This window comes from Podarcis liolepis, assembly GCF_965112155.1.
Source record: "Podarcis liolepis genome assembly, chromosome: 15".
NCBI classification, from domain to species: Eukaryota; Metazoa; Chordata; class Lepidosauria; order Squamata; family Lacertidae; genus Podarcis; species Podarcis liolepis.
The window spans coordinates 12,500,433-12,520,440 of NC_139566.1; the positions used below are offsets into that span (position 1 = coordinate 12,500,433).

The 20,008-nt window shown below is 45.8% G+C and overlaps 2 protein-coding genes and 1 long non-coding RNA gene across 4 annotated transcripts in view; 2 read left to right on the top strand and 1 right to left on the bottom strand.

The window, feature by feature from the left end:
• HNRNPUL2 (heterogeneous nuclear ribonucleoprotein U like 2) lies at nucleotides 1-17,626 on the top strand. 2 transcript variants are annotated; one of them, XR_014519727.1, is made up of 14 exons: nucleotides 1-666; nucleotides 4,868-5,000; nucleotides 5,520-5,593; nucleotides 6,790-6,929; nucleotides 8,098-8,188; nucleotides 8,304-8,416; nucleotides 8,819-9,082; nucleotides 9,775-9,897; nucleotides 10,299-10,430; nucleotides 11,160-11,328; nucleotides 11,467-11,996; nucleotides 12,064-13,490; nucleotides 14,039-14,146; nucleotides 14,636-17,626. XR_014519727.1 is itself a non-coding variant. In XM_083477535.1 (14 exons), the coding sequence occupies exons 1-14, from the start codon at nucleotides 147-149 to the stop codon at nucleotides 14,705-14,707; spliced, it is 2,241 nt and encodes a 746-aa protein (XP_083333661.1). In that variant the 5' UTR covers nucleotides 21-146; the 3' UTR covers nucleotides 14,708-17,626. The 2 variants fall into 2 exon arrangements, 1 of the variants encoding a protein (XP_083333661.1); XM_083477535.1 differs by having other exon boundaries at nucleotides 21-666; nucleotides 11,467-11,667; nucleotides 13,390-13,490.
• Nucleotides 17,203-19,919, bottom strand: LOC310694557. The gene is made up of 2 exons (XR_014519746.1): nucleotides 19,796-19,919; nucleotides 17,203-19,117 (listed from the first exon to the last, which is right to left on the bottom strand). It is a non-coding gene; the product is annotated as an uncharacterized lncRNA (long non-coding RNA).
• Nucleotides 19,281-20,008, top strand: part of LOC310694500 (adenylosuccinate synthetase isozyme 2-like) — a 13,178-nt gene continuing 12,450 nt past the window's right edge. The window contains exon 1 of the mRNA XM_083477619.1: nucleotides 19,281-19,834. Within this exon, the coding sequence (XP_083333745.1) occupies nucleotides 19,604-19,834 (231 nt within the window). The 5' untranslated portion in view covers nucleotides 19,281-19,603. The remainder of the gene's footprint in view (nucleotides 19,835-20,008) is intronic.

Sequence of the window (20,008 nt, forward strand, 5' to 3'; positions counted from 1 at the left end):
GTAGGCCTCCGCTGAGGGAAGAGCGAGCGAGCGTGAGAGCACCGCGCAGGCGCAGTCCCTCCGGAGCGCCTTTCGTTCGCTTAATTCCTCCTCCTCCTCCCCCCTCCCTCCTCCTCCCCCCCCCTCATCCGCGGAGCGCGCGCGCCATGGACGTGAAGCGGCTGAAGGTGACGGAGCTGCGGGCCGAGCTCGGGCGGCGAGGCCTGGATTCGCGCGGCTTGAAAGTGGAGCTGGCCCAGCGGCTCCAGGAGGCCTTGGACGCCGAGATGTTGGCGGCCGGGCCTGAGGAGGCCGGGGCGGAGTCGGCAGCCGCGGCGGCGGCCGGGCAGAGCCTCGGCAGGCCCCGCTTGGGAGGCGGCGAAAACAACGAGGGCGGCGGCGACGACGAAGAAGACGAGGAGGACGAGGAAGAGGACGAGGACGAAGAAGCGCTGCTGGCCGACGAGGAGGAGCAGCAACGGGAGGCGGCGGCGGCGAGCGGCGGCCAGGCCCAGCCCCAGCCCCAGCAGGCCGGCGAGCAGCACGAAGGCCAGGCCCAGCCCGGCGGCAGCGGCGGCGGCGGGGTCAACGGCGCCCAGCGGCCTTCGAAGGAGGAAGGAGGCGGCGGCGGGGTTGGCGAGGAGGCGGCGGGAGAGGCCGCGGCCAAGGAAGGAGCCGAGCAAGAGGGTAAGGCGGGAATCGTGGCTGGTTGGGGGGGGGGGCGGAGTGTAACGGTCGCTTCGCATCGCGGCTGTTGGCCGCCAGGCAAAGCTGCTGCCTACGTTGTTGGTGGGCTGCCTCTGGTTTAGGGGACGCATCCGGCGAAGTTCTGCTCAAGAGCCTCCCCGAGATTCAGGTCGTGTCGACGCACTCCAGTGGGGCTACTCTTTAGCAGGGCGAGCGCGGGATGAAACCCCCCAGCCCATTGATTTCATAGGCGAAAGCCGTTCCTGAAGTGCACCATTTCGGATCAATGAACTTAGCAGAAGTTTCAATGGGCCTCCTCAGAGCAGGGCTGACGTCGGATACTGATGAAAGCGCACAGTAAAGCCCCGTGTCTTTATTTGTTTCTCATCAGCATCCTCATTGTTACTTATACGTTGTAATATTAGGGTTGCATGCAACCATGTTCTGCAAACTAAACTCATTGAAATAAATGGCCCCAAGTTAGTAATGTCTATTAATTTAACTGGATCTACCCTGTGTATCACTATAGTTGGGTACCACCTTGTGTTTATTCTACCTACGCATTGCCATCATTATTACTACCTATTTGTTGAGAGGTGGTTAACTACAGCATCCTCAATATCTTACCTATTCTCTGTTACCATTAATGCTGCTTTTATTTGTTGTTACCCCTGTGTTGTCATTCTTATCCTCGTTGTGAGGCATTCTGAAGGGCCGCTATGCCACAGCACATCCTGTGCATCTTTTACTTGCAATTAACTTGTGTTGGATCAGTGGTGCTAACCTGCAAATTAATGTGCATACGGATGGGATGCACAGGGCTGCAGCTTTAGTGGTGGATAAGCCCTCTTTAAATCTGTGAATCTTGCTTCTGGGTAAAAAATGTATAGGATTTTGGCTGTTGAATTGTATTTTTGTGTGCACTTTACCCAGAAGTAAGCTCCCAATTAACACAATAGGATTAGCTTTTGAGTAAACATGTGTATTGTGGTAGATCTCTAATGGCCCAGTGACTTGTTATTGGTTGTAGAACAAAAGTAAAATATTTGACAGGTTTATTGTGGGCCAACAGGTAAATTCATAACTGCAGAAGATGGTGTTATCACCAATTAACTGCTGTTGTGAATAGCCAGTGTACAATTTATATGCAGTTGACCTAGCATAGAAATGTCACAATTCTACTGTCTCACGAGATTTTCTGTCATTCTAGCTCTTTTAGTCATGGTACTATTTTCTCTCATATATAGCCATTCCTTTATATGTCTCACTGTAATAGTAACTGAACTCCTATTTCTCCTCTGTTGATAACTTGTTTCCATCTTGTTTCTCCTCTTTCCTCCCCCTGAATTGAATATTAAATTGGAAGCTCCTCAGGGCAGGGACCTCTTTTTTGTTATACAGTAAAAATACAGTAGAAGTTGATAGAACTAAATTGTAAATATTTTTTTTGTAAGAATCCCAGTCAGTGGCAGGCAGTAAGTGGTCCATAAGAAATTAGCTCTTGTGAAGAGGTGTGCACATTAATGGCTTAGTATAAATAAATAATAATCTATGTTATCTAATTTAAATTATGGCTGTTGTCCTAATATGTTTGCTGCCCTGTCTCTTTTTCCTTTCCATAAATGGGCATTATACTTTGTCAGGGTTGGTGTAAATAAGGTTATTAAGATATGAGAGACAGTCTTGGAGTAGAGGCGTGTGAGGTTGAATTAGGACAAGGGGTTCTTAATCTGTGGCCCATAGACCCCCATGGATGAGCTTGGGGGGGCTATGAACTAGGCACATAAAGAGAAGATTTTTATTTCATTTACTTCCTGTTACTTTGAGAATTGTCTTTGGGGGGGGGGATTTCTGAGGAAGGGGTCAATAGCTTTTAGCACAGGCATCCCCAAACTCGGCCCTCCAAATGTTTTGGAACTACAATTCCCATCATCCCTGACCACTGGTCCTGTTAGCTAGGGATGATGGGAGTTGTACTCCCAAAACATCTGGAGGGCCAAGTTTGGGGGTGCCTGTTTTAGCAGGTTCTTAAAGAGGTCTGTGGCCCCAAAAAGGCTAAGAACCACTGGACTAGGGGGTCCTTCATTTGAATCTCCACTCAGCCATGAAGCTCAGTGCTGACCTTTAGCTGTCCACTCTCCCAATCTATCCTGCTTAACAGGGCTGTTGTAAGAAAAAAATGTTGGTTGTGTACTCTACCTTGAGCTCCTTAGAGGAGGAGTGGGGTGAAAATGTGTGTGTGTGTGAGAAGCACTTGTGAGGAGTCTAAGTTACTAGATTAAATTCTTAAGGGCTAGTTCCCTATGGACAGGGATCTTTTTGTTTTGCTTTGCTGGTAAGATTCTTTGTAAAGTTTCATCTATGATGGATTGTGTGTATAAATGTTAGTAATGTTGCAATTATAATTATTATTCAATTTTCTACTGTTGGTAGACAGGAGAGAGAGGGTTGTTTATACAATTTATCAATTTCTGAATGTTTGCCACAAGAAAGTAACTTAGCATAATAATAAATGCATTATAACTATATTATGTATTTTAAGTGTTCAAATCACTGAACATTAGCATTTTCTTGTTGTGATGTGAAGCTTGTATAAGGATGCCTAAAAGTTCACAGCAAAGGTGTGATTTGAATTTAGGACTTGTAAATTGTATTCTCACTGCTTTGGGCCATCAGTTTGCTAAGAAGACCTATTAAGTACACTGATGTAGTGCAGTGCCGTGGTCTTGGGCCTTGAACTAGAAGTTGCTGAAAGAATTTTATTCAGCACTGCTGCCAAATGTGTGTTTAGGGGAAAGCACATCAGACTTCTCAGCCTCTGACTGATACTTTTACTTTCTTTCTTTGTTCTGGAATAAACTGTCCTTGATTTTTGATTTTTTTTTAAAAAAAAAACCCTCTGGTATCCAAGCATAGTTATAAACAGTATTCTCAGTTTGTAAGCAGCTGCAGGTAACCAAAGCATGTTCTCCAGGCTTATTCACATGAAATGCACTAAGGGTAACTTATGTGCATTGTTTGGTTAAGTGGTAAACACTCTGAAAAATTGGTTTGGAAAACTAGTATTTCAGATTTATGCATGGTGATGTTGGGCTGTTATCAAGTTCATGAGACCACACGACAGATTCTCAAGAGGAAAACTAGTTGCTGTGCTGTCTCTAAAGGTTTGTTTTATTCTTAAGAAAGCTAGGCAGTTCGGCTACAATCTTAAACACTTGCTAGGAAGTAAACCTCATTGACTATAGCTGGGCTTACTTCCTAGGGGAACATGCATAGGCTTAGGTTATAGCAGTTCCATGTGTGGCTCCTAAGTTGTATGGTTGCTTATTGCTGTTTGCTAGCACTACTTTTGCTACCTGTCTATGGTTGCAAATTGAAATAAGCTTTTAAAAAAGGCATATTATGGTGCATCATTGAAATAGGCTATTCCGAGGTAAATGGTCTTTCTTGTGCCTATTTAGTTCTATGCTGTTTCTTGACAAAGCAATTAACATATTGGGAATAATGTTGATATTTAGCATATGCTTCATTCTCCTTAGAAATTGGAAATACATTGAACCCTGTTTTTGATGAGAAAATTGTGGGGGCGTGGGCCACTCTGAGTAGCATTTAACATTAAAGGAAGAAATAGGAATTTATACTTAGGCACACATTACTTAATACCCTCAAGATCTACATGTGGGCTCAGGGTGTGTCACATCTTTGCCATAAATCTGTTTTAAAGTTTGATTTGCAGTATGAAGTGTCATCCTAGTACTTAACACATGCCTACATCAGTCTTACAGATGTGGAGGCTTTGTTCCTATCTTCTGCATCAGGCATAATGCAACTGAAAGCTTGCATACCTTATTGATGTAGATGTAAAATAAAACGTACGCTAAAGAACTGGAGGCTTGAGAGAATCAGAAAATGTAAGACTTCTGCCCATAGGCCAAAATGGAAAAATGAAGCATATCACTTTGACTTCCAGGAGCCTCACTAAATCCATGGTTAACTGTTAGCGAAAAAGGAGGCACAAGGCTTGTTTATAAAGATTTCCCTTAGGTTGATCACAGGGGATTTAGGCTACCCTAGGAGTCCTAGATAAACACCTTATGTGTGTTTCATTCCAAGGTAAGAGAGGCCAGAAGGGGCTTATACATGCAAGTGTGTTTGCTTTCAACAAAATTTATTTTGTTTTTGTGGTTGTGTTTTCTTACAGCAAATGAGGATGATGAGAAAGCAAAGCAGGCTGGACCAGACGGAGAACGCCATGGACTAAAAAGACAGCGGGATGAGAAGGACGAGCACGGCCGTGCTTACTATGAGTTCCGAGAGGAGGCATATAATAGCCGGTGAGCTGTGGCTCATTTTGTCCAGGAATTCATGCAAGGTGGCCAATGAAGTTCATACAGAACACTAAACTGTGGGTTTAGTGCTTTGTGAATGAACACAAGCAAAGCATCAATTTCTCTCTCTCTCTCTCTCTCTTTCTCTCTCTCTCTCCCACACCCACACACATGGCTGGGAGGAGGACTTGGGCAGAGTTTAGTTTCACTTTTGCAGAATTGTGGCTTCGTGTTGTGTTTGAACCAGAGGGTGGTGTTTTTGAAACAAACTCTTGTAAGTATCGAAGTCAAACAACATAGGAACATGGACCATGAACCTGACTTGTTCTGAATACCTAGAGATTGTTTTAATATCTGGTTTGAAAATAATGCTAAATCAGGAGGAAGGGCAAGCAGATGTGAGAACGAGGTTCCAGGGATTATCATGGTGTTTGTGGTATTGCTTTGTTTTCTTCTACATACCAGTTTTTTACTGGATGCTTTTTTAATGTGACCTTGTTGGTTGTTCCTTTATATTCAATATAGATCCAAGTCTCCGCCACCACCAGAGGAGGAGGCTAGAGAAGAGGATGATGAGAATACTGTGATCCTGGACACATGTATGTGCTTATTTTGTATGCTATGTGAACTGTGTAACGTAAAATTTAAATATTATTTCATAGAAAAGTCAGGACTGCTGTAGTATAGTAAGACTGCAACTGAAAGTTTTTGTGTTTTTTGTTCATTTTTTTTAAAAAAAATAAAATAAAAGCAAGATAGCAAGCCCTGCTATAACTCTGATCAGTTTGCCAACCCTAAATAGTATAGGACCTAAAAGACTTGGGGTTGTATTAAATGTTAGTCATACTCTGAGTAGACTCATTGAATTGAATGGACAATACTAACCTAGATTCATTACAGTGGTGCCTCGGGTTAAGTACTTACCGTATTTTTTGCACCATAACACTCACTTTTTTCCTCCTAGAAAGTAAGAGGAAATGTCTGTGCGTGTTATGGAGGAAATGCCTACGGGTGGCATGCCTACGGATTTTCCTCCTCTAAAAACTACGTGCGTGTTATGGTCGGGTGCATGTTATAGAGCGAAAAATACGGTAATTTGTTCTGGAGGTCCGTTCTTAACCTGAAGCACCACTTTAGCTAATGGGGCCTCCTGCTGCTGCCATGCCGCCGGAGCACGCTTTCTGTTCTCATCCTAAAGCAAAGTTCGTAACCCGAGGTATTATTTCTGGGTTAGCAGAGTCTGTAACCTGAAGCGTATGTAACCCGAGGTACCACTGTTTTTCAAATTCTTTTAAGTCTTATCCCATTTCTTCCTTCACTGTATAAGGCAAGGTTTGGGAGAAGCAAAAATGGGAGCAATGGAAGGTGTGGGAGACTTTACAAGTGATGAATTTAGTCCTCTTACTAGAATGATCTGTTCCTCCTCCAGTGAGGTGGCAAGCCTGGCCTCCTACCTGTTCAGATTGCTCCCAACATCAGCATGTGATTCTTAATTATCCCAGGAGGGAATGTGTCCTTCCCAACAGGGGAAAAAAAATCCCTTCTACGTTCACTACAATGTATGCCTTTTCTGTAACTTAACCTGAGAGGATTTGGGCACTTCAGCAAGAGTGCAGGAACAAGGGGTGATATGTTTAGGAGTTTCGAAGTCATTATATGAACAAAAGGATTACAGAAAGCCTCAAAATCTGATCACTGATCCACATCCCAGGTTTCTCTTTCGATATTATTTTGCAATGGCAGACATCACACACCCGCTGGCTTTAAATGCATCCTGCTTTCCTTTCTTGCCCAGATACATCCGATCTCCACTTCAGAGCTACCAAGGACCGCTACGGAGGCCAGCCTCTGTTCTCCGAGAAGTTCCCTAATCTGTGGTCTGGGGCAAGAAGCACACATGGGGTGAAAAAGGGGAAGGTCTGCTTTGAGGCAAAGGTAAGGACTTTTCCTCAGGGGAACACATAATCCACATTGAGCCTTCTTGGAGCTTTCAGCAGCAAGTGTGGTCTGAGCTAGTTAGAGTGATCATTTCAACAGACTGCAGCTTGGAGTTGTTTTTCATTGTGAATGGCATAGTGTAGCACTCGGACCCCTCCAGATTGGCATGAAGTGGACATTTAAGAGTCAATGTTAGTCATATTCAAAGTACGCTCATTGAAATTAATAGACATCACTAACCTGGGTCTATTAATTTTTATTGTTGGATACAACTCTTACTGCACAGATCTGTTTTTAAAGTAAGTGAAGTCTCATTGCTGTGAAGGTTGTTGAGGCGTAAGTTAACAAAGTTTATGTTGCCATTCCTTCACTTCCTATTGCTAGTTGGGCCTGCACAACAGCTTATAACGATGACAAAAGTCAGGGCCAATAAATGTATATGTGTATACACAACACGTGTGTGTGTGTGAGAGAGAGAGAGAGAGAGAGAGTCACATGTTGGATAGGTGAATTTCATCTGCCAAGGAATTGAGGCTTGAGCTATTGTTACTAGTTTATTTTAATTTAGGTCACTTTTAGGTTGCCTAATAACAAATGTTGCCTAGGTGATCCACAGTTTTAGAACAAAAATTTATTATTGCAATAAAAGCAAAAAGCAACACAGCAATAGCTGCAAATGTGTCCTTTAAAAACACATAGTATAATCAGTTGGTGTCATTCCAGTGATGAAAGGCATCCATTAGCAGCTGGGGGGGAGGCAATTTTTGGCAATTCCACTGCCTCCATTCAGGCCCCCCAACCAGATTTGCTCTGGAGGACCCCCAGCCCTCCAACATAAATTGGATTCCAGCCAAGGAACAGAAGAATAAAAATACAGAACACTTACCCAATCAAAGCAGAAGGCAGTAGTATAATGTGTAATCAGAACATAATGGTGAATTGCATATTTCTTTTCTTTTGGTTGGAGGAAGATGTTTTGTACTGCAGAAGTTGCTTTAAATGGGATTAGCTGTGAGGGCCAGTTTAACAATGGGTCTACTTGGGCTGATATTTAAATAAAGATCATTGTGTCGTTTTGCAAATGGACTTTGTTGCACACAGAAAACTTTTCTACAAGCTTCCTAACATTTGTCTCAAATGGGCATTGCCCCTTGATCTGCCTTAGGTGACACAAAACCTCCCGCTGAAGGAAGGGTCCACAGAGAACCAGTTGCTTCGCGTTGGATGGTCTGTTGATCTCTCTCGTTCACAGCTAGGTAAGCAGTACCTCCTTTCCGGCAGCAATGCAGCGCAACTAAGCTGGCGCCGCCTGGGGGAAGAAATCGCAGTTCTCAAGGTGAAGTCACCATAGTAAGTGTTGCTCTCTTCTAGGTGAGGATGAGTTTTCTTATGGCTACGATGGACGAGGGTTGAAGGCTGAAAATGGGCAATTCGAAGACTTTGGTCAGCCCTTTGGGGAGAATGATGTGATCGGTTGCTTTGCTGTAAGTGCAGTGAGCGAGGCCTCGGGCCGGCTCTTGAGGGGCCGCTTCGGTATCTTCGGAGTAGGCCGGGGTAGGGGAAAATGAGGTTCTGTACAGCCAAGGTGTAACTAACAACACAAAGTTAACTCCTGCTCCTTTCCTTGATGCAGTGCCGTTCAGGGGACAACCGTGCACTGCATGTGCCGTCACGAGGTTTGCCTTAATGCTTCTTACTAGAACGTCCCCATAACTGGCTGTGGTGTTCAACCAGGGCAGCTAAAAGCCAGCTTTGCCTTCCATTGCTTTGTCTTCAGGAGGCTATTAGAACATGGCTTTGAAAGCATGTGACAGTGTGAGGAAGGTGTGTGTGTGCCCATTCCACGGGGACTTGCCGGTCACATTCTTGCGCATCCTGTGTTACAGAACTTTGACAGTGAAGAGGTGGAGCTGTCCTTCTCCAAGAATGGGGAGGACCTAGGTGTGGCCTTCCAGATCAACAAGGAGCTGCTCGGCGACCGAGCTCTTCTGCCGCATGTGCTGTGTAAAAACTGTGTCGTGGAGCTGAACTTCGGCCAGAAAGAGGAGCCCTTTTTCCCGGTTCCTGAGGACTTCATCTTCATCCATGCCGTCCCCGTTGAGGATCGAGTGCGCACTCCCCTGCCACCCAAAACCCCTGGAGAGTGTGAGGTAATAAAACAGACTTCCATGTTTCAGTTCCTAGAGGGGCTTCTCTTGCGTCCCAATAAAACTGTGTTCTGCTGCTGCTGCTTAATCTTTTAACTCTAATGGATAATCTAGTGGTGAAGACACTGTCTTTTACCAAATTCTGGTGAATTAGATCACATCCACACATTCCATTTAAATCCAATTAAGCCTGCATGGCTTCCCCCAAAGAATCCTGGGAACTGTAGTTTGTTGAAGGGGGTAAGAATTGGAATTTTAAATGTATGTTGTGGGTGTGACCTTAGATAGCTTGTGGTCAAGGTGGGGGAATAATGTGCCTCCAAACCCAGGTAGATAAACCTCCTCTCTTCTTTTACCTAGCTGTAGTCTTTTTTTATGTGTTCTATTTCATCCTGTGTTTTCATCAGCCTGGGGGCAGGGCATCTCCCAGGAAGGGGATATGTATTGAAAGGGTCCAGAAAATTGTGTGTTCTAATTGCAGGGCAGGGAGGGGCAGTGGTAAGAGAGGGCCTTCTCTGTGGTTAGCCCCCTTGTGTTGAAAGGCATTTCAGAGCATAGATGAAATCTTAATGGAGTTTTGGCAACTGCTGTCTTAACAGGGACTTGCATGGCCCAACAGCACAGTTAGCACCAGTGCCCCTTTAACTTTTCTAAATTTGTGGGCTTGCTTACTCTCTTCCTGCTCCCCATTCTAGGTGCTGCTTATGGTTGGGCTGCCAGGATGCGGGAAAACCCACTGGGCACAGAAGCACATCCAGGAGAATCAAGATAAGCGCTACAACGTCTTGGGAACAGGCATTGTTCTCTGCCAAATGAGGGTAAGAAGTTAGAGGTCACTTCCACTTTTCAGTCTGTGTATACTTCCAGAGGGTGAATCTGAGGTCTGAGCGAATTGGGTGGGGTAATTGCAGATTAAACCTTGACTTGGCCATCTTGCCTTCATAATCATCGATGTAAGCAAAAGCAAGCGTTTTTTGAACTCACTTCTCCGTAGAAGACAGACAGACAGTTTTAGAGAAGACAAGAGAGAACCCATAAACAACCCAAGAATGTCAGCAGGGCAGTATGGTGGAGACACCCTGGAATAACATCCCTATTGTCAGTTCCTGAACTCTTAACCGTGTAAAGTAGTGGCTTGTGGGGTGAGTGTGTGTGTGTGAGTGACATATTTCTCCTTGATTTGTGTTGTCTCCTTCATATCCCCCCCCCCTTTTATCAGACAAAGGGCACTGAAGTTGAAGAGGTCCTGGACACTGCAGCTAAAGACCAACTGCTTCAGCAAGCTGCCCGTTGTGTTAGTAAACTGGTCCAGATTGCCCCCAGGACAAAGCGAAACTTCATTCTCGATCAGGTATTTTTACATAAGTGCTGAGGGGGTTTAGTTCCAAGGAGGTAGGCAATGAAGTTAGAAAATCCAAAGTATTCATACAGTCTCCACGCAAGTTGACAAACAGGATTTCTCTGATGACTGGGTACATGAGGAAGGGTCTTTGTCACAACGTTTTAGTGGGCCTGTTCTTCTCCATGTTGTTAGAGGAGAAGGGTTAGCATATGGTGATGGCAGTGACATTCAGAAAACAGTATCAGAACAGAAGAACCTACTGGAAAGGGGAAATAAAAGCCTTCCGTTAAATACATGCTTAGGACGCAGGTGGAGAACATGGGGCCCTTGAGGTGTAGTTGGGACACTCAGGTCCTAACAGCCTCAGCCAAAATGGTCGGCAGTCGGGTGATGAGAGTTGTGTTGGCAACATCCATTCCTCACCACTGGTTATGAGGAGGGTACTTTTACAAAAAGCAAGACAGGGCAAGGCAGGAGATGAGTTCTTAACATTTTGAGTTCTTAACATGTGGAGAGATGAATTAAACTTTCACCATACTTTTAGAAGCATTTCCTGCCCCTGACCATAAAGGATGGGTTGACTACTAGAAGTCTGATTATAATTAACGACCGTAATGTTTTGGTTCATTTTCATTCTTGCTCGGCTATGGTATCAGGGAGCCCCTTAATGACTTTTGGCCATTGCTGAGAGGAGGTGCTCTTGCCATCTCTAAGACCCGCATGTTTTCTCCCTTTTAGTGTAATGTGTACAATTCTGGGCAACGGCGGAAGCTGCTCCCTTTCAAGGGTTTTGTGCGCAAGGTGATTGTGTTGGTTCCCACCGAAGAAGACTGGGAAGACAGGCTGGAGCAGAGGGAGGAAGCTGAAGGAGAAGATGTGCCTGAGTCTGTGATGCTGGAAATGAAAGGTAGCCTCTGCAAAAAGGGTCTGTGGGAGCACGAGCGAAGTGGTGGTGTTGGGGCTTCAGGTTTGTTTTCCCTGTTGAAAAGAACTTTCCTCTAATGATTCTGCACTTCCTCTTCCTCCTGCTTCCCTGTGATCCCAGCCAACTTCTCTCTTCCGGAGAAATGTGATTTCATAGATGAAGTCCTGTACCAAGAGCTTGCAAAGGAGGAGGCCCAGCCCCTCGTCACCAAATACAAGGAAGAGGCCAGGAAACTGCTCCCACCCTCCGAAAAGCGGACGAACAGACGTAACAACCGCAACAAACGCAACCGCCAGAACCGCAACCGCGGCCAGGGATATGGTGAGGGTTTGCAAGTAGCAAGGGCTGCTCTCTGGAGGTACTCCTGACACTCTTCATTCGTCTTTCTGCTGAGGACAGCTGTGGGCTTCCAGTTCCCCAGGTCCCAAAGGAAATCCCATGCATCTCTGAGAGTAGCACTTGCTTCGCTCTTGCCCAAATGACTTCCCCAATCCTGTTCAGCTCATTCTTGGCTCCTTGTGGGTTTAGCTCTCCCCCTTTGGGGCCTAGAGTACTTGTGAGAAGTTCTGACGATGCAGGATAATTGTATGCGCACTTAGAGGACTTGGCTGCAGCAGTTTTTTTACTAAGATTTTTACTAAGATTTATTAGTAGTAGTAGTAGTAGTAGTACACCACCCTATAACCACAAGTCTCAGAGCAGTTCACAATATAAAAGATTTGATCCATTAAGTCACATTTGCAGGCTTGATGTCTGTTTTAGGGGTCACATTCAGACTAACCTCATGGTGCTTCCTTTGCTCAGCCATCCAGTGACTATTTCTACCAAATGATGTTGGCAGGGGCAGATGGAGGTGTTGGGAGCCCAGCAACATCTGAAGGGCCACAGATTTCCCACCCCTGCCCTAAGCTTTCATCACCTCCCCCTCCCCATTATGTACCAGTCTCATTTCCCCTTCCCCCTTGATTATAAGCCTTGTTTCCACCTTCTGGAGCAACAGCCTAGGGCATCTGCGCCCTCAGTTAATTTATCATGTAGTACCTCCCACCTTTCCTTTCCAAAAGACTGCTACCAGCAGAGAAGGAGCCAGAGACAAGATTTCTCATTTGGATCACACAGCCATGAGCAATTTTGAAACACCCAAATTCCTTATTCCCTGTCAAGAGTGGTTCATCTTGAGTTACCCCACTCTGTCCTTTTGCATAGCTGCTTACTGGGGCCCCCACCTGTCCAGATTCTGTCTCCCACCTCTGGCTCTATACCACCTGATCTGTCTCCTGCTACTTAACCCTCTGCTTTGCGCTTCCACTACTTCTCCATAGCTTCTGCTCAAGCCCATAACAAAAATGTAGCTTCCACAGTAGAGCAGACGGTCCTTTGTAGTCATTTTGGGGAAGGCTGAAAAATCTTTAAAACTCTCACTGAGAGTGTTGTTGTTTTTCTTTTTGGCAGCTCAGCCCAAGCATCCAAGTATGCAGCACCCTCCCGGGCTGCTGTGTGAGTAGCCTAATGCTCTGTGGGAGGTGGAGCAAAGGATGGAGCGGTGGGGATGGGAGAAGTGGGGAGGTCACAGTTTACCTTGCTTTGGAGTAGAGGACTGGGAGGAGTTGGATTGGGGCAGCGGGTGGTGATTCAAGCACCATTTGCGGAGAAATAGCCACACTTAGCATAAGATGGGTCATATTAATTGTCAGCTTTCTAAGGGAACCGTCTATCCTTCTCCCCCCACCATGCCCCCTTGTGAATTTAGGAAAGTAGGGTGAGGTTTGGCTGGCCAGCAAGCTGCAGGAAAAAGCTTTGGCTGATCCTAATGTGTTTGTAAGCGGCAAATGTTCTCTTGCATCTTTGGCCTATGCTTCCTAAAAAAAATAATGAATGCCCCTGAGCTGCCCTGCCTGCCCTGGGCTCAAGTCCTGCTTCTCCACACACACAAAAGAGAGATGCCAGGTTGACTGTTCAGCACTTCTTAATATTTTCACTTAAGCTGGCACTGCTGTCTGACACATCTTTGTTTTGTTACATTCTCCGCCCCCTCGCCCCCAGCTGGTGGCCAGCGCCGAGGAGGAGGAGGCTACAACAATCGGGCTTATGGGCAGCAGCAACAGCAGCAGCAGCAGTACTGGGGGCAGCCTGGAAACAGAGGTGTAAGTATATCCCCATGGATTGTCTTTGCCCAAGTTTGATAAGTTAGGTTTCATACTCTTAATCAGGAAGACTTTCCCCCCTTCCATATTGTGAAATTTCAAGTGATTTCCTTTTAGCGACCTTTGAACCTAGGAAGCTACCTTAGACGAGAGTCAGACCACTGATCCATCTAGCTCAGTATTGTGCTACACTGACTGGCAGTGTATGGGGTTTCAGAGTCCAGCCTTATTCCAAAGATGTCCGGGATTAAACACGGGACCTTTTTCATGCAAAGCAAATCCTCTTGCAGTTGCCCTCTGAAGCCACACTGGGCTCCTGGGGGAGGAAGGGCAAGATATAAACAGAATTAAAAAATAATAAAGTAAGAGTGGCTGTGCCAGCACCCATCAGCCCTGGCCAGTGTGTCCAATAGCCAGGAATGATGGGAGTTGAAGTCTAGCAACTCCAGGAAGGCCAGAGGTTAGCCACTTTTCCTTGAACAGGCTATATGTTAAGGTGCAGTGCCAGATACATGTCTCTGCATCTAATCTGCTCCTTCAATCCACAGGGATATCGTAACTTCTATGAGCGATACAGGGGGGACTACAATCGGTTCTACGGGCGTGATTATGAGTACAACAGATACAGAGACTACTACAGGGACTACAACCGAGAGGTAAGAGGCTGCATACCATGAATTGTATCCAATGTTAGTCCTATGAAGAGTAGACCTATTGAAACGAATGGACACGGCTAACTTTGGTCAGAGGGCCTGCTCTGACAGAAGCTAGTTGGACACAGTCCCATGCTTTCAGAATAGTGGTTTTTGCACTTCGCTGTCTCTGCTCTTGGAGACAACTACTGCTGGAACTCTCATCTGCTTTGGTTCCAGCAGTGTTGCATCTAAAGGCATTCCAACTACAAAAGCTCTTGGTACAAGAAGTCTTAGTTCCAGGATTTCTTAAGAGAAACTTTTGACTTTGACTGGAGTAAAGAAAGGGGGGGGGTGAGAAGTAGGTAATTGATGTAGGGAGCTTCGGTTCCTAATCCACCTCTGCTTTCAAAGCAACAACATGGCATTATTTAAAATCACCGCTTCAGTTCCTCACCTCTACAATAAGACTGTTTATCTTATAATAACAACTCTCATTGTCCTTTTTTTTAGTGGCAGAACTACTACCAAGACAGAGACCGATACTACAGGAACTACTATGGAGGATACCAGGGGTACCGGTGAAACCCCAACCATCTCCACCCTTCAGCCAACCAGCGAGGCTCTATTTGGGGGGCAGGGGGGTTGTCTGTCACTTCCCAAGACACAACATAATGGATGTGGGGCTGTTGGGGAAAGTGGCAGCAGGGTTGAGGGGGGCGGGAGGGGGGGTTAAAAAAAAAAGAAATTGTAAATTTTTTTTAAAGTTTGTTGAAAAGAATATTGTCTTATTCTATAAAAAAACAAAAAAAAACATTTCAAACCTAGTTTAGACATTTGTAATCAAAACGTTTGCGCAAGCAGGAGAGCAGCACTTAGCGCTGCCTGTGATTGGGCAGGAAAACATGACATCATAGAGCAGCTGGACGGGAAGGGAGGTGCAGGGCTCACATGGCAAAGGGGGAGGCGCAAATGAGGGCATGCAGGGATAAGCGGGTGGCTGTTTGGGCGGAGGGAAGGGGACGGGATACAACTTTTGGCTTCTCCTAACTCGTGCAGAAAACCCGCACTTCCTGAGCATTGTCACTCTGTTTTTCCAGGCCAGGGTGGCGGCGGCATGAATGTTCTTCTAGTTGAACCAAGGAAACCTTTCCCCATCCTGTAGCCACCAAGAGCGAACAAGAGAGGTCTTGATGTTCCTCTTTCAGAGTTCGGCCTACGTTTTCAGACAGTGAATTGCCAGGAGGCTTGTTTGACCTCGTGTCGCTCAGGCCACAGAGGCTTTTCTTGCGCTTTCTCCCTATTTCTGCAGGCGCCTCACCTTGAAATCTCAGCGGCTTGTTTATTTGTGACCCATCAGATGGGAGGAAGCGCAGGAGTTTAGTTCGCCACGTTCCCAAGTTCTTCCCGGGTCAGAGCAAGCTGCCTTGGGTGCCCTTCCTGCACCCTCCTTCCTTTCCTCCCAAGACTTAGTTGGCCCTCTCATCATCTCTATAGTATCTGTCCTCTTTTTTTCCTTTTTCTTCTTAAGTGGAGTGGAAAGAACATTTTTCTCAGGGTTTCTGCAGGATCTTCTCATTGTTAGCACCTAACATGTATATAAGCAAAACTGCAAGCATGTAACTGTCACCTTTTGAGAAGCTTAGTGCTGAGAATACCAACTGGTTTTATACAGTCATTGTGGGGAAGGGGGGTGTTCTGTCCTTGTGGTTTTGATAAACTGGTAGCCTGTGTAAATAGGAACATGGGGAGGGGCGAAGAGGATCTGCGCTTGTGGGGTGGGTGGGGTGACAGGTGTGTGTATATGTGTGTGTGTGTGTCCTTGAAATATGTTGGCTTCTTGATCCTGGCCCTTTGATGAAGCTTAATTATTTTTCCAGTTCCTAGAGGCTTCTATTGATGCTTCCTCTTTTTTTTTAACCACACTAGTGTGCCTAGCTATAATTCTTAAAGCATCCTCTTCCATGTTTGTCCAGTCGTGCAGATGGAAGAAAATCTTAGGCTTCTTGGGTCTAGTGGCTGGTGTTCTTTCCGGGATGTGGGTGGGAATTTATGTGTGTTGCAGGGGGACCTATTCCCCATCCTGTGGGTTGATTTATTTTGCTTCATCGTAGGCTTTCTTCCACAGAACGATGGGGGGACTTTTTACAACAGGATGTTCTTCCTTAAGACACATTGTGTAAACGCTCCCTAGTTTCTTGGTACCACCTTTTTCCAGCTCGACTAAATTATGTCTGATTCCCAGACACAGGGATTGAAGATTTGCCTCTGTTCCTTGTGATTCACTGTTTGAAATTTTAACACTTGTTTTTCTTTTTAGATTGTTGGGTTTAAATTTATTTTGTTTTGTTTTTTGGCTACACAAGAATTCTCTTTCCAGCCTTTGCAAACGGTTCTTGTCTCCATCCCCATTAAGAATGCTCATTCCTGCATCCCAGCCTGACAGAACAGAAGTGGGGAGCCTGCCAAGTCATTTGAAAAGGGGGATGATGTGGGGTGGGGAGGGAGTGTGGAGGGCAACAGCCGCCTCCTCGCCCTCTTGCCTTTTTCAAATATAGGAGTTAGAGAGAAGCAGGATTCTTCTATCTCCGTGCATGTGTGTATTCAGAATGTGTGGTTGTGTGACAACTGTTTTTATAACAAAGTTAACTGGTATTTTACATGCTTCAGGCCACTAGAAAATATTCTTCTGGGGAAGAAGGGGTTGTGTGTGAGAGAGTGTGCGCACGCAGATAGCTTCATTAACTGAACACTCGCATGGGAGCGTGATAGATCGATGCTGTGGAGAGTTGGTCTTGGGCGTGATTACCAGCATACAGAGTGCCAGCAGCCTTGGTGAAAACAAGAAGGTCCTCGGTCACGCCTCTCCAGGGGATCACTTCGAGAAGTTGCTGATGCTGTTCAGTGGAATAGCTTTTTGGAGCTATGGTCCCTTTAAAAAGTAGAATCTCAAAAGAATGACGCACACTTGTCTTCTTGTGTGTGGGGAGGGAATGACTAAAACTGCCGCATCCTAGACCATCAGACAGAGATCTTAGCAACTTTAGTAGATGTCTTCTTTTTTCTGCACATTTTTGTAAAAAAAAAAAAAGGAAAGGAAAAAAAAAGAAATGGTAAAAATGACAAAAAATAGAAAAAAAATTCAGCCTGTTTAAAATCTGTTAGTGTTTTTCATGATTGTATGTCTTAGTTGCTGTAGATGGAAAGCTCAAGCGAAACGGAGGCTGTAAATGTTTTTACGAACTGTAAAACGTTTAAGTGGCCAGTAAAAAAAGGGTTTTGCCATTGAACATGTAACTGTGTGGTTGTTTACATCTGTAACTTTCTTTCCTTAACAATTCTGGCATATGTAGGTTGAAAAACTTCCATTTTTAGAATAAATAATCATTCGCTTGACTCCACATCCTTCTGTTGCTGCGCTGACTTCTTAGGTGTCGTTGTTTAATGCTTTTGGCTTGTCTGTTCTCTCTCCCTCCCCCAAAAATAAAAAACTCAAAGACCAAAGCAATTTGAGGTTCCTCTTCATTCAGGTGAAAGCATATGGATACAGTCTGTGGCAGCCTTGGGCAACCTGGTGTTCACCAGATGTTTTGGAGTACTCGCAACTTCTAACCACTGACCATGCTAGTTGGGGCTGATGACAATAAAATAACAATGGGAGTGTGCAAAGTGCGAAAGGCTGTTTCGCATATCTTTTTGTGGGTGATGCAAAATAAGCAATTTCCATCCATTGGTGAAGATAGGTTTTCAAAACAGTGGTTTTACATCCCAGCCCTTTGTTTAAACGAATTGAAATAGTATTTAGTGGAGCAGTTTATCAGCACAGACTGCAGTGAGGAGAGAAGCAATGTATATTATTTAGGCTCACATAATGGGGAAGGGGGGTTTGCCAGGTTGCATTAACACCAACGTGGTCCAGGTATGATGCTGCTCTGCCCTTTGCGTGTTAAGTCTTGAGTTTCATAATAAAAGTGCTTTGTCATTTTAAAGCTGGTAACAGTACGGGATAAGGATCTGCATGTGCTCAAACTGTACACCTGTTAAGAGACTACAGTTCTGCTTTCCCTTTACAGAGGGTGAAAGGTGACTTGCACATGTTTCAACCAGCTGGTATTCAGATCTAGTTGTTTTTTAAAAGATGGTTTCCTGTGCAAACACACACACACACACCCCACTAATACTTTATCTATGGGCTCTCAATTTTCTCAAAGCTGTTTGGACCCTGTATCTGCAAAAAGATTTATTTTTTTTTTGTTCCAAGGAGCAACAGTTGAGCTAGTTGGTGACTAGCAACTCTTGGACCTTTGGCCTCATCTAAAGGGCAATTTTGTATTACATGCTTATCTTTCTTTCTCTAGGGCCATGACTCCTAACCACCCCATCCCATTCTACCTTTACAACAACCCTTTGAGGTAGAGCTGAGAGATGTACAAGAATCATCTGGTTCGCTTCCTTGCAGAGGGGATCTGAACATTTTTGGGGCTGGAATAACCTTTACCAGGAGGTTCAGGCCCAATTAAGCCTGTGGTGAACTTCTTTCTTCCCTATTTTTTTTTTAAACTTCCCATACCAGCCTTGAAAAAATGCAAAGGATAGCAGGCACCACATTCAAAACAGGTTGTCATTTCAAGAAACATTTAACCAATGCTATGGAAGTTGTTAATGCAGCAGCAAGGTACACAATAAATGCGATTAAATAGCAATTAAATTAGAGTGAAGTGGCTTCCAAGCTCGCCTGAGGCAAAAGTTCTGTGGAAGTGGAAAGCTGCCATTGCCTGTCTGAAAATTAGCCTCGAGCTTCTGTCGAGCCTTAAATCCTAACGCCGCCATATTGGATGCTGGCGCTGAGCTTGACTTAAGAAGGCCTCATGTTGCTTTGGCGGGCTCTTCAGTGATGTTCTTTGAGAAGCGGGGAGTGGCCGCCATCGTGGGTGCTGGCGCTGAGGTTGCCCCGGACGGCGCCATCTTAGCTCGCGGGAATTTTGGCTAGGAGACCTGCAGAAGAAAATTTTCATAAATGGTTTTAAACTGTATTTAATGTTGTGCTTTCATTGTAATCCGCTATGGAACCTTAGGGTTAACTAATCAATCAATCAATCAATCAATAATAGTTTTATTATTACTTTGTTATATTTTACAATACAAGGACAAGCAGCATCAAAAAAGAATAGAAAGCTCCATCTTGTTACTCTAGACTCCAACTCCCATAATCCCTGACCGCTGGCCCTCTTGGCTGGGGCTGATGGGAGTCGGAGTCCTAACGGCTCACAGGTTCTTTCCCCCCCTCCATTTCCCCCCTTCTTTTCGTATCTCTATGGGCTCATCTTCATCATGGCGGAGCGAGGCCGTGGTCGTGGTGGGTCGTTACGCCTTCCTCCGCCATGTTGGGTGCTGGCGCTGAGGCCCCCTAGGGCGGCGCCATGTTAGGGTTGGCTTCCGTCTCCTCTCCTGCTACCGCTACTTCTGCTGCTGCTTCTGCACATGGCGGGGACCGAGAGCGCGGCGACCCCCGGGAGCTTGCTGAATGGAGGCGGAGGTGGGGACGGGCCAGAGGAGAAGCGGCCCCGGCTTGGGGCGGCCCCAGCTCCCTCCGGGTCCGGACCCCAGGGGAACCGCGTGACGGTGGTGCTGGGGGCGCAGTGGGGGGACGAGGGGAAAGGCAAGGTGGTCGACCTGCTCAGCCTCGACGCGGACCTCGTCTGCAGGTGCCAGGTGAGAGACGAGAAGAGTGCCTGCGAGAGCAGTGGGGGTGGGGGGTGTTGGGGGTCTTGCTTAGGACAGGGGTGGCAAGCCTGGGACTCTCCAGGTGTTGTTGGACTCCAACTCCCATCAGCCCCAGCCAGCAACGCCAGCGGTTGGGGATGACGGGAGCTGGAGTCCAGCAAC